Genomic DNA, 14,565 nt, shown 5'->3' with positions numbered 1-14,565 from the left:
GTATATTGATTCTGATAAATTTGTCTGCATCTACCACCATTAAATAATCTTTGCATCTATCACTTCTTAATTGTTTCTCACAAATAAACAGAGTTATGGATGTGCTTTTTCTGAGAGAAAATGTCTAATCTGCCCCATTCATGGAAGAGAGGAAAGCATACACTTTGCAATATATATGAGTGTACTTAAATGGATATATAGTTTTATATTTATAAAATGTATGTTTGTATGTATTTAAATACATTAGAGATTGCTTCACGATGAGGTTTGGAAAGAATCCAAGCAAAAATTCAAATGAATCATGGGAAAATTCCATTTGCTTTCAGCATTTTAGTTCAGTCTTGCAGAGTCAAAAGTAGCTTTTTCTTCTGACAGTCATCAAGCTTTGATGATGCAATTTCTCTTTTCAGCTTACTCAGACACTTAAGCCATCACTCTTGACTCACATACTGCACTTGCCCCCATGATTTTAGTTACTCACGCATATTTATTCCATTTTTCAGTAGATAAATCTTTGTTAGCTTTTATGTCTAGGCCTTTTCGCCATACCTCCTGAGAAAGCAATTAAGCTCCTTGCACTTGAAAAGCCCAGACAGCTCACGCTATGAAAGCAGAAGCAGGTCTGTCCAGACCTCAGAAGCTGCCTGCTGGCTTCCATGAGAGATGGTATTATGAAAAGCTACACAACCCAAATCAGCTTCTGTGAAAACACTTCTTACAGCAAAATTAAACCTCTCCTCATCTCACAGCTTTGCCAGAGGCTTGCTTTCTTCTAGAAAGTATAGCTTTCCTGTGAAGGCTTCGTCTTTTCTTTCGCCCCCCAGCCATCCCGCAGTTGCCCATCATCCTCAGGAAAACACAGTGGCACCAGTGCCCCACTGCTGCTCTGAGCCCCAGTCAGCACTAACAAAATGCTCAGCAGAGAAAGAACCTAGAAGTGCCACCCACCATGGGCCAACACCCCCACACTGAGTGTCCTTAAAAACTATCTCAAGCCTACAGGAGCACAGCTTATCGCACCCTAGTCATCATTACGTAGTTACTGCCAAGCATCAGTAAAGAACTGTATTATGTGGGGGACATTTAAAATGTTTTTTGTTGAAGTTCAGCTTTTCCCGTGACTTCTTTGGCTTGTTTTCATCTTTATGGGGAGTATAGTACATCTAAAAATGTATTTTATCTTCTCTCCTGTTAAGTACACTCGATCATAATGCCACCAGAACTGGCACATTCACATAAACATTCACATGTGTTTATAATAAACTTGTGCTAACACAAGTCATATTTAAGCCGAGTCTTAGGTTTTTTAATAAAAAAAACAAAAACACATGCAAAAGAAAACAGGCATTGATAAATGTTTTTTAATGTTGCATATAACAGGTTGTGTTATTTGATTATGTGTGATTTGTGGATAACAGAATATTGTTAAAAACTGTCTACTACATAATATATATACTTTTTTACATCAGTAGTTCTAGCTGTTTGTCCTGGTTTCAGCTGGGATAGAGTTAATTTTCTTCTTAGTAGCTGGTATAGTGCTGTGTTTTGGATTTAGGATGAGAATAATGTTGATAAGACACTGATGTTTTGGTTCTTGCTGAGTAGTGTTCACACTGGTCAAGGACTTTTCAGCTTCCCATGCTCTGCCTGGTGCACAAGAAGCTGGGAGGGGACACAGCCAGGACAGCTGACCCAGACTGGCTAAAGGGCTATCCCATACCATATGATGTCATGCTCAGCATATAAAGCTGGGGGAAGAAGAAGGAAGGGGTGGACGTTTGGAGTGATGGCATTTGTCTTCCCAAGTAACCATTATGTGTGATGGAGCCCTGCTTTCCTGGGGATGGCTGCACATCTGCCTGCCGATGGGAAGCAGTGAATGAATTCTTTGCTTTGCTTTGCTTGTGCGCGCGGCTTTTGTTTTGCCTATTCAACTGTCTTTATCTCAACCCATGAATTTTCTCACTTTTACTCTTCCAATTCTCTCCCCCATCCCACCAGGGGGGAGTGAGTGAGCAAGCAGCTGTGTGGTGCTTAGTTGCCAGCTGGGGTTAAACCACGACACTGTTTTCCCCAAAATCTGATGGAATTTCCTTCACCCCTGCCATTTCTTCTCAGATTGCCCCACATATTAGTCAGTGTCTCAGCTGCAACCACTGCCACAGAGAAAGAAACTGAGCTACCCTGGTAGCTCCATCCTTCGCTAAGACTAGCAAGGCCCCACTTGGTGAGACCGTATCGCTTGAGATAATGTTTCCCTGGAAACAGGGGTACAGAAAAAGTGGCTTGCTGTGTTTCATTTACTGGGAAGGAGAAAAAGATGGCCAGATCGACTGTTAGAACTGGAAATGTCTGGGAACTTCAAGTACTGAGATGCAGTTACTGCATGTAACCCCAGCTTGATGACAAGTCAAAGTCAGAAGGGGCTTTGCTATAATTGTTACTGTGTTTGTTATTTAGGCAATTGCCTCTAAAATGTGCCAGCTTCTTTTTGACAAGGCAGGGAGAGTCCTGTCCCGAAATGAGATCAGTCTAGGAAAAAATAAAACAGGAAAAAAACCCAAGCCTTAAACACTTGAAGTACATGGTTAAATGAATACACACAAGCAGAAACATCTCCAAATCTTTCCTCAGGACTCTGCACTATTTTAACCTTCCAAAAAACTTGGCAACCATTAAAGGTTGAGTTGAATGATAGCCAGATGTGTGTGTTTTCTGGAAATATTTCATGAGGCTCAAGGGGTAAATGATGTTCTACAAGGACATTAGCCATACATCTTTGATGTGGCCTTCCCTCTTTCAGCTCATCACATTCACTTGTCCTATCTTGCTTCAGATTAAATGGCAAGGCTGTCAAGAGAGGGGAAGGTATTTCCCTGAGTTGTTTATGAAATGACTAGCACCGTTCAGCTTTGGTCCTGCCAGAATACTTTCAAGCACATGAAACACAATAATAAAGTGTCTCAAACAAAGAAGTCCTACACATGAAAAGGGTAAGCAAACTCCAGAAGCGGTGAGTAATGATGCTACAGGAAACTAACAAAAGACAGAGGATTTCTGTCGGGTATGGCTGCTCTCTGAGTGATTAGTAGTAGAGATTTCAAAAGGTCATATTTTTCTTAGAAGCCTCATTATGCTCAGATCAGAAGACAGGGTATTTTCTCCATCCAGCGACAGCCAAGATAAGCAATCTGTCCACCCAGTCCCAGGTTTCGAAGCGTGAGGGTCTGTCACAGCCCCCTGAGACTGCGCAAAGAGAGCCTTGAGGAGACAACAGGGAGGAGAGCTATAGCTGCAGAACAGGTTACTCTGTTAGATACGCCAGAGTCAGTGCCAGGATGTGTATCAGAAGGTTTCCAAAACCAGTTCAGGGTCTTACCTGACACCGTTAATTCTGCCATGGAAAGTTCTTCCATAGCAAATGGCAATTGTAAAGCCATGGCAAAGGTTCTCCCCCAAATTGTTTTGGGAGAAGTCGGAATGAAAAGGCATTCACTAAAAAGTGATTTCAGCTAAGCCAAATATTTTGAACATTTTGTTCAAGCAGAAACAGAAAGTATTGTTTCTGTTTTTAAAATTCTTCATTAGAAACAATTTCTGCAGGTAAAAAGAATTTTTTTTTGTTTTAGAAATGTTGAGATTAAGAGCTTCAACCTTCTCAGCAATTTTTTGTGACTAAATCCATTTTCCAAATTTAGCTGTGAATAGTTTTAGCTAACCTCTGCTGGCCTTTTTATTGAAGGAACTATACATCCAAATCCAATTACCCAGTCCTGTTTCTAACATACCGGAGATATAACTCCAGCAGGTGACTCCTGTGACAAGGAGAACCTGCTGGGAAAGGGAGGCTGAGGAGATGAAAAACAGGTTAATTAAAAAAAAAAAATTATTTATGTTCTGGTTATGCTCTGTAGTGCATCGCATAGCGCCATCTCATACCCTGAGTGAGCCTGCTCTGTCCCTAGTTATGCCTGCCTCTTTTGGGGAAATGGGTTTGGCTTAATAACCTGGGCCAGGGAGGAAAGTCCTTGAAAAAAACCCTTCCCTGGGGGAGGCCGGGCTGGGGCCACAGCATCTGAAGTTGGCAGCGGGAAGAGCTTGTGCACCTTGCAGAGCCATCCTCATCGAGCGGAGCCGCAGGGCGCCTGGCACCCTGATGGTCACCCCACCTACGCTCTCTGGGTTGCTGAGGCAGGACCGGAAAGAAAAATTTATGGAAAATGGATAGAGACAGATGTGTGGAAGAGGAAAGGGAGGACAATGATGGGAAGCCACAGAATCTGCTCCCCCGTGCTTTGTCCAGTGCTACCCTGACCTCTGGCCATGGCAGCTGACAGCCGCTGCCCATCCTCGCTCTGCCTCTCCCAGCACTCCCCCCACAAACACTCGTTTCGGCGTGACAAGGATGGCCGTGCCGCTCTGCGCCTGCCCACCACGGCCACCACCTGCGCCACCCCGGCGGATCCCCTGAAGCGCTGCAGGGGATGTCCCAGGTGGGATGTTTTCCTCCATATTTGGTTTGTTTACCTGATTTTAACATTTTTACTATTTAAAAAAAAAACCACCCAACTTGCTAGTATTAAATAAAAAGACACTCTTTCTCCTTCCTTAATACATGCCCTCAAAACTCTCAGTGCTTTTTAATGCTTCAACAGATCGTTGAAAATACTTTAAAGTTGCCATAAATCAAGATGTTTTTAGCCAAAATAGCTCTTGAGCAACGTTTTAATGAGAATTTCTCTGGATCCTCAATACAGGAAATGTCTGAGATTCCTGAGGAAGAGTGGTATTAGCAGGGCAAGGTGATGATAGTCTGTACCTCTAGCTTTTGTTACTGGGATGACAAGGGTTTCAAGGCAGCTTAAGTTTGAGGTATTCTGGCTTTTGACATAAGCTTAGTAGCTCACATGCTCCAAGAATTAAATTCTAATCATTTGCCAGAAATGGTTTTTAATTAGGACAGAGTAAGGGGAGATTGGAAATAATAGCCCTGATTTAAATCCTCATATGTTTTTTTCCCTTTTTTCTCAAGTATATACCTTGCAAGTTGCATGTGATATGACTGGGGGAGGAGACAAAAAAAAAATGCAGGAAGACAAAACAAAACCTTGTCACCAGTTGGACCCTTCTGTGTAATTTACAAGGCAAATTCCTCAGGTCAAAGTCTCATCCGTGGGGATTTTCCACTTTCCCACTCTTGAAGAACACAAAGGCTATTGCACACCAGCACACACTGACACCCACGGAGAAGTGAACTGTCTGATAAGAGACTGCTTTTGTTTCCCCCGAGCTCCCACGAAGGTACGCAGTGCATAGACCGGTATTTGTATTATGCCGTGAAGGGAAGGTTTTAGGCCAAAAGAAGCTGGCAGCCACAGCTTTTTAATGAGCCGTGTGCTGACAGGCCTGGTTGCGAGCTGTTACAGATGTGCGCCGGACAGTCTAATGAGATGCAGGAAATTCAGGAGGCCAAAAAAGCTCTTTGGATTTTCTGGTTACGCTGGCAGCATCAAAATCGCTTGTGTTCTACCTGGCATCACCGAGCAAGGGATATGCTTGATGTCCTTAATAAAAACATTACCTTTTGGGGTAAAGGCACTGATGCACATTGATTGCCATAAGGGGGAATAAAAGAGGGGATGAGTCATTAGCCAAGAATGAGAGCACAGGCAGGACAGGACCCTGCAGTGGCACATTAGTTAGAGTAACATTTTCTGTGATTCCCCTGCTACATAACCAGAGATGTGGGAGCATGAGAGGGGGCCGCAGCATGAAAGGAGATGGCCAGGATGAATGATTTGGCAAGTAATGGAAAGCAAACCCCTGGTGAGAGAATAAAACCCCCTGAAAAACTCTCCTCCCCACAGAGCGGAGTCTCCAGCTGATGCGGCCGGCACGAAAGAGGCGCCTTTTCCCGGTGCTTTAGCAGAGGAGTGTTCTGGTATTTCTCTCGAAGCATGAGTCAGACACAGGGGCTGCCAAAAAGCCATGCCAAGTCCTGCTCTCGGTTACATGTGCCCACAACAACATGGCACGTGAGCAGATGTTATCTCAGCACCAACTGAGACATTGGACCGGCTGTGGGCTGCTATGTGCGGCTCTGTGGCTCCTCAGTTTCACCTTTGTTATCTCTGTGAAGTCTGATTATTAACTCTGTTGCAGATGGTATTGCTAATTGCCAGGCCCACAAATTCAAACAGATGAATGGTAAAGATCTGCTTTAATCGTTATGTGACAGATAAAACTGATTTTTAACAATATCTAGCTGATGAAGCACTAACCAGCGGATGCACCAGTTCACTTGTTCTTTGTCATATGGATAGGCTTATATATAAAAAAACATAGACAAGAGCCTATGAAACAAAATAGGACACATATACAGTCCTTTCCCAGCACAGCTAAGTTGGATAGCATTTGCCAGAACTATAAAACTACATAAGATATGCAATAGTGACATCTATTGGCACACAGACTTTGCACAGATCCCTGCTTGTTTATTCTGCAATATTTTCAGCTGCATTAGCAATGCCATGACTGTGCACCACATGCTGTTGCGATATCATGCTGCTGCTCTCAGGCACGGGCCCTGCAAGCCAGCAGGGCTGCTAGGTAAAGAGCCTCTTGGATAACTTGCCCTCAAGATGCAAATAAAGTTTAGTCTCAACTATAAACGGTCTTTTCTCTTTGCACAGTAAAAACTGCAGGTAGTCCATGCTTCTGCAATCCCCACTAACAGTGGACTCCCTCTTTTTTTTTTTTTTTTTTTTTTTTAAAAAAAAAAGACATTTCCACTTGCGTAAACCTTCATTTGTAGCAAAAACTTTGTCTTGTGACATCTTAGCTTGGGGGGAGAGGGGCAAGAGATTTCACCACAAGAATTTCTACTCTCTTAGGAACCCAGTGGTTCTCCAAGGCAAAAACAGGTAGAAGCAAGACCACTAGTAAAACTGTTTCTTCTTTTTGGCTGTAAAGTCCTTGAAGCTGTGTGTTAAGTCCAGCCCCAGAGAACTATAGGGGTCTTCAAGCTCCAGATTTCCCAGCCCATGAGGCAATTGCAGAGTTATGAGTTTTGGAAGTCCTGGGTTAGTGTTTTTAGATCACTTAACTTGCCAGACCCATCTCTTTCAATTTGACAAAATTTACAGCACAGGAGTAAATGTCCTGAGGAAGATAACTAATTCTCCTCAGAGCCCCAGGGAATTTTGCAGTCAGTTCCTCTGCTGCATCCATTTTTCTGTAAGCCTGTGCATTGGGAGGGTAAAAGTGAGATGCTGCCAAGGCAATAGTTAACATGTGGGCATTAGAGACTTTATCACCTTCTCCTTACCTGGCTGTGAACAATAAACAGGCAGGTTTACTCCCTTTCTTATTTGACATTACATCGCTCTCTTATCTTTTCTGATTTGGGATGGCATGGTTTAAGTGTTTCGAGGTTTGCTTCTGACTAAAGCTGCCTGCTTACTGCATTGCCAAAATAATGATTCTAGACGAGTAGGTAGTTCAACAACTATTATTAACTCTCAGTGATCTTTTCCTATTTCCATAATTATACCTGAAAGTGTGTAGTTCAATGCAAGAGGATAAACTGAGTTCCTGGAATACAGTGTGCTCAAGTGTTTCAGAAGCATCATTAAGTCAAGTTAAATATTCAATTTTGTTGGGTTTGTTAGTTTTTTTAAGCCTTCTTTCAGTGAAACTATTTCCGATTATTTCAGTTGCAAGCAATTCACCTAGCACCATGTGGCTGTGAAGGATTGTAGGGAAAAACTTAAAGGAAGAGGTATTTTAACCAAGATACATTGGTTTGCTCTCCTTGTCCCATCAGAGAAGCCTGGGAAAAAAGAGATCCTATAAAATTGATTGTCAAGTGGATTTTAATTTCTGTTTTACCTATTTCTTGTAATAAAGTGGTGTTTAGTCAAGTTTTATTGTATGACTGAGTTTTGAACTTGCTCACATCTAAATCAGCTATCTGTAAAGAAACCTAAGCTGAGTTAGATCATACATCATGATCATTATGAAATCTTGTGTAACAAAAGCAAAGGAAGGGACTGTGAGGAGACTGGATTTCCGCTGTGGTCGCAGTCATTGCTGTTGCCCAAGGAGAAGTGGTAGCTGATGCATTCACTGCTAATGACTAAAAAAAGAGTGCAAGCAGTGACAAATGCTGCTTCTAGAAGAAGAAAGTAGCTTTCCTACATAGCAATGCAGGAAAATCCCCAGTGAGCAGTCAGGTCAGTAAACCTGTGGCATCAGAGCTATCCCGGGTGAAGAGTTTTATGCATGTAGTACATGATAATGCCCCCAGGGTTACAAGGTTGTCCCTCTTTTCATGAATAATCATCCTGCACGGTGTCATTCTCACTAAGGAGTCCCTGGAGCCAGAGCTGAAGACAAGAGAAAGCAAATTCACAGACGTTTTCACAAAGCTTCATTCCCTTCTTCCTTTTTTTTAATTTTTAAAATTAAAATATCACTTCTATCTGAGTGTTTTCTACAGCTCCCATATATTGGTTGTATTTGTGAATTCAGACATGCGTGTTTGAAAGATATCTCCAAGCTGGAGGCACTTGATCCTGATTATAAACCGAGTCACTGTTTTAGGAGCTAAAATGATACATACAGGTTAGATGATCAGTCATCATGAGGCAAAGGGAAGAAGCCAAAGTCAGAAGGGTACATTGAAAATGACCTGTATTTCTGTATAAAATGTCAGTCTAATTGCAGTACTTTCTCCATCAATTCTGCAGATAAGCTTGGCTTTTTAAAGTCTCTGAAACTGTCTGGCTGCAGAGACAATTTGCTGGGGTTCAGAAAAACACTTCATGTCTCCTCCCTAGCTTCTTTTTTACATCTGTGTCCTTTCTTGATAAAGCTGGCCAGCACATCATTGTATGTAGAGCCATCAACCAGTGCATCCAGTCACCAGCATGAGGATTACAGGGACTAGCCAGTGAAAGAATTGTTAAAGTAATATTAACACGGAGACAAATGTGAGGGGGAAACAAAACAAAAAAAAAAAAACAATAAAAGAGTAGTCCAAGAGCTTTTCTACTTTGTTCCAAACTTAGCTTGCTGTCATTTCCTGGTGTATCAAAACTAGCTTGAGCTTGGACTTGGGAAGAAGTCCTTACCTGTGGTTTTTGTCCCTAAAACAACATCCTGACAAATACTGACACTTGTGACGAATTTGGAGAGCTGGCATGGACACCCATGGCTTGAAGATGGACAACATTATTGCAAGGAGAGACGGACATGCACAAGGCTTTTTTTTAATTCCTTAGCTTTTTCCAATATGTTCTGCAAAGAATGTGCTTTGATAGGACTGAAACACAAGGTCCCTCTCTAGCAATGCTCACCCACGTGTTTTGCTGAGATCAAAGCAAATTGCAGAAGAAACATCCTAAATAAAAAGCCTGTTCCAAAATGCATCATGTCTTTCCAAGTACAACAACTTTCACAATTCTGGAGAGAAATCGCCTGTCATTTTAAAGTAAATTATTATGTTTCAGAAAAACATCTTCCTGCTCCAAGCTCCATGCTGTCCTCAGGCACATTTTCCCATCATCTAAAACTTTCTGTTAAGATAGGAAGCTGATTTTTATGGTGCATGGCCATAAGATTTATATGCACTTTTGGCAGTAGGGGAATGTTTATTTCCATCAGAATTCTCCCGTAAATTCACTAAGCCATAGAAAGAAAAAAAAAAAAAAAAAAAAAAAAAAGGTGTGAATCCAGAAAAGCTTCTGTATAAAATTGAGAAGCTATCCCACTGAACTTATGTTTTGGCAAACTATTGATTGTATGGTCAAGGCCAAACATCTCAGCAAGAAACACAGATCAGATGCTAATAAGAAAATCCTTTCAACATATCCATTGGAGAGTTGCCAGAATTTTCAAATGCTGTATGAGTCAAGAGTATTAATCCTGGGGAAAGAAAAGGTCTGGGTGGAATCTGTTCAGAAAAGAAATATCATTTGTTGGTATTTTAAAGGAAAAATACAAAAAGACAATAATGTTCATAAGCCTAAAGCAAGTCTGTAAGCATGCAATTACACAACATGGAAAAACTGATCACAGGTTTTTTAAAACAGGTTATACTCTAAAAGCAAGGATTTAATTAATTCATTAAGGAAATACCATATACTGACCCAAATTTCTGCACTCTTTCTGCAGAAACACATACATATTCAGCCGGAAGAAAATATGACTTCTATAACACATGCACAGTGTATAAGTATATATCATATGCAATGATACATTTAATACATTTAATATATTACGTGTGATATAAGTGTATAATATATAAATATATTATAAATATGTAGTAGTATTTATTTTATTACAAATATATCAAAGTGTGTAAGTAGGTCCATCACTTCAACTGGAAAAAAAACTTTTTAATGTAATTTATAGAATTTTGCTTCCCACTGCAGACTTTGCTCATGTAAGGCATCATTAATCCCCATAAAATTGACAGACAGTCTTGAGTTGCATATAGTTAGTATATTTTGTGGAAAAAGGAGATTTTTTTCTCTCAGTTTTCTTGTTTCTCATTTATCTTTTTAACTGTCAGCTTCTCCCTCGGCAGAGGATAAAGATTCAGTTGCAAAAGAAATTCATGAGAAACTTCCTTGCTTCAGATGACTGCTTTGAATGGATCGGAGGTTGCAGGTTGCATAGCCATTGCCACTTCTATTTGTTGCTTGGACATCTATATGCTTCCTCTGTGAATGCAGAGAGCAGCATTTTGCACAAAGCCAGCGTGCATCACTGCTAGTTGAAATAAGAGGAGACAGCAACCATCTCAGCTGGAAGAACCTAAAGAAAGATACAAAAGATATTAATCATAGAGAAGTATTTACACAATCTATATGTTATACCAAATGTCCTGAGTGTAACTATAGAGAAAAGTGAAGGGAGAGATATCTGTCAAACAGAAGCACTTTTCAGAAGAGCATATTTCTAACCATAGCTCAATCTTTGCAAGTTGGGTTGTGTGCTCTACACCTCATGTGTGTTGTGTCACTTATGATGATGTATTTATACATATGTAATTTATAAATTAACAGTTCTAGAAGTGCTCTAATACCATGTAAAGGCACCAATAAAATAATAATTTCTGGTCTGAGCTTCTGCTTTATCTGCAATAGTAGTGGCATAAATCACCAGTCTTAAACACAAACTTCATACACTGTAATATATCATCTGAATTTAAAGGAGTTACAGATTTAATTCTGAAATGTCTTGTAAACAGAATATTCTGGTGGATGTGACCCTGTTGCCTTGTATTACACCAGTTAATGACTTTTTTTCTGGATTTGCAGGTCATGTTAATCCCTGGAGTAGCAGGAAAAATTTGCACCAGAAACTTTAAACAAGTCCTCAGTTAGGTATTGAAAGGTTCTCTTTATTTAACCCAGTGATTTAAAATTCAGTTTTTGCTGATGTGGGAAGAGTTGATTAAATTGCTGATTATCAAATTGAATACAAATTACACTTTTCCCTGATTCCTCTTACACATACCATTAATTCAGTAAAAGAAATTGAAGATTGCTTAAACTGTTCATGCAAGTATAGAAGATGATAGAGTCATTTCTAATCAGTTTCTTCGCATCCAAAAATATTCATAATATCTATTTTCTGCCAAGTAAAGCACGCAACATGCCTCTGATGCACCACGAACGTCTCAGACTGGCTGCCTCCAGGGAGAACTTCACAGGCCATTTCCTTTCCGGAACAGAAATTATCCGAGCTGAGCCCACGAACTCCGTGACCGTGGTCATTTCCATTTCCGTGCTGTCTGCCCCTTTTGTGATTCTGCCTTTCCCACGTATGTGACATCATCAGCTTCCTGAAAAGTTAAGTCAAGGTATTGATTTAGTAGTTTAGGTCATGCCTACATTATGCAGTCATGGAGGAGTCAATTATACAGGATGGCCTTGCTGCTTCTTTCATTTTCTATCCACGTGTCTTGAGAACTATCTGATATTAGTCTTAATTTTTTGCAGCATCTGAATCTGCTTGATTTGCAGTTATGCTCACTTCATCCTTATGCATCCTGACATCTAAAATACAACTAAATTTGGTGATAAATATATTTTTCCCTTCTCGTAGGTTCTTTGCTCACTCATAGTATCTTTTCTGAGATGAGTATTTGCCCTAAAGTTGTTCAATTCCTGGTAGCTTTTGCTCCTTCTAAATAGGACAACCTTTCAGGTGTCCTCTATATTCAGTCCCGGAACTCTACAGCCCAATTGACTTCACTGGATATTCAATCCAGCTGAACAGAATTCATACTAAACTTTTCCAGTTAACATGATGAGTAGTGAACTCAGTGGAAGAATGGACTGTGATGGCTGGTAAAGGGTTTTGTTTGTCTTTCAATTTTAAGAGCATATCCCATCTATTGCTAACTATGTGTTGCCAATCATCCTAAAATTGGTCCAATCGAGTTTTTCAAGACTTCACTCTCTACTCTGTTGTTATGGTTCTGCAGTATGTAGACAATAAAATTCATGGGTTAGTTATGCTCATACATTTTTAAAAGCACTTTCAACCACTTTTTAATGCTGCCTTGGAGATTTCATGCCATCCCCATTTCCCTGCATTATAACTGAAAGCAAACAGGTGTACCAGTTTTTCTTACTCTGTATTGCTTGCTGTCATTTTATACTGCCACCCTTTCCCTCTCCCATACCTCTCACTGTTCTTGCCAGCAGTCTGGGAAGCTCTTTGTGCAAGCTGTGGTTGCTACTGGCATTCATACAGCTGTACCAGCTGGGGGACCACCTGGCCTCCTAGCACGGTTTAGATAAACGTACTCTTGAAAACAATGCTGTATAGCTGTGTTGTGGTTTTATTTGCTTCTGGAGGCAAAACAGAGGTGAGAAACTACAGATCTGAAGGTGCGGGAGGTCTCAAGAGGTTGATTTCAGTGGATGCTTCAACCCTCGAACTTACAACATCACAGGACAACTTCAGCAGTGCTTGTGGGATCCTCGACAACTGTCAGCAGCAAAGGCTCAGGGCCAAAGGCGCAACCATTGCGAGTGCCCTCTTGCCCACCACATGAAAAGTCAGCAGCTTAGCTGAAGGACTTTGATTAAAGCTAGGAGTTCCTGGAGTGTTTAACACAACAGGCTACATCTTCCATAGAAGCTGGCAGGCAGATGGTCTTTCTCTATGTTTTTCTTATCAGTCCACGAGACCTTAATTTCATAATGTTTTGCACCAGTGCTTTCAGACTATCTTTTGCTATGATTTTTGCTTCTAAAATAAAGGGCAGGAGTATTATTTCTGCCTTTACATACTATCTGAATAAGTCCATTTTTCCAAGTTAATGTTTGCTTTGATAGACTGAAAACAGTACTCCTGTAGCTATCACAACATAGTAAAGAAATACTAACCCCAGTTAAAAATAGGCTCATGTAAAATAGTCTCCTATGGCAAAGGGCAGGAAATTGGTTGCAGTTGAACTAATATTTCTCTTGAAATGATCTGTAGCTGCTATTTGCTACGCAGCGTCCGCACACCCCCAGGCAATTCCGGACACCTTTGGAAAACCCTCTGAAGCTGCGTGCCGCGCTGCCTATATATGGAGAGGCGGTGTGATTTCTCATGCTTGTAGCACTTTAGTACAGAAGAAATGCTTGTCTTTACAGGAGTGTTGTAGACAGTGTATGTTGTATCAGATGACTCATTGATAGTATTTCCCCTTTCTGAGTAGAGAATAAAGGAAGTGCATCCCAAAACAGGGAACTTGCATCCAGGCTTGTAAATTCTTCTGCCTTGGAGGTTTTAAACAGATAAACAGAGGCAAAATCACACAAAAGGGCATGTACAGTCCAGGGCAGTCTAGGTTAGAATATTGGACATAAGGCTTGTAACAATTTTTGGAAATAGATATAATGTTCTTGTTGCATTCCAGATGGACAGTTATGTTGTTCCTAGATATTGAAATTATGCTATTCCTCTTGGACAGGGAGATATGAAGACATTTCCAATCTCTTTTCTGTGTACCCTATATACAAATCATGCCCTTTACTTTCTCTCCCAGGTGAAATATTCCCAATCATTTTTTCATGTTTATATGATAGATTTCCCCATCCCCTGGTTTTCAGCTATTGTTCCTTTTACTCCAAGTGTAGCTGGGAGTAGGGACACTACAAGCAATCCGGATGTCAGAACTGGTATAATACAAAAGCTCATAGGATATTACACGTACAGTTGTATTTTTTAATGATTTCTTATAGCTGCCACACAACAGAAAGTATGTTCTTTACCAATTAAAAGATGTCACAGTAAATAATAATCTCAACATTATTATATTTTTGCAGGATAAATCAACTATAGACATGATGATGGGGAAAAAAATATTAACATACAAAAATATTCAAGGATCACATGGATGCCTGTGTTAAGTAGGTTTATTATTATTTATTCTGATGATTGACTTTTTTTCTTCAGAGCTCAGCTGTCTGAGAAGCACTCCCTAACATTTTCAGAGTAAATCTTCAGAGCTGATACTGAGATCAGCTAATGGTATTAGTGTTGTCACAAAAG

At 40.5% G+C, this 14,565-nt stretch overlaps 1 protein-coding gene across 1 annotated transcript in view; it reads left to right on the top strand.

Annotated features, from left to right (window-relative positions):
* Positions 1-13,075, top strand: part of ABCB5 (ATP binding cassette subfamily B member 5) — a gene marked incomplete at both ends in the record, with an annotated part of 54,846 nt that extends 41,771 nt beyond the window's left edge. Inside the window, one exon of the mRNA XM_082336458.1 lies at positions 12,876-13,075. Coding sequence (XP_082192584.1) covers positions 12,876-13,075 — 200 coding nt within the window. The remainder of the gene's footprint in view (positions 1-12,875) is intronic.
* Positions 13,076-14,565: the final 1,490 nt, after the last annotated feature.

Source organism: Platalea leucorodia (genome assembly GCF_965183815.1).
Source record: "Platalea leucorodia genome assembly, chromosome: 1".
In the NCBI taxonomy this organism is placed as follows: domain Eukaryota; kingdom Metazoa; phylum Chordata; class Aves; order Pelecaniformes; family Threskiornithidae; genus Platalea; species Platalea leucorodia.
This window is presented reverse-complemented; position numbering and strand designations above follow the sequence as displayed.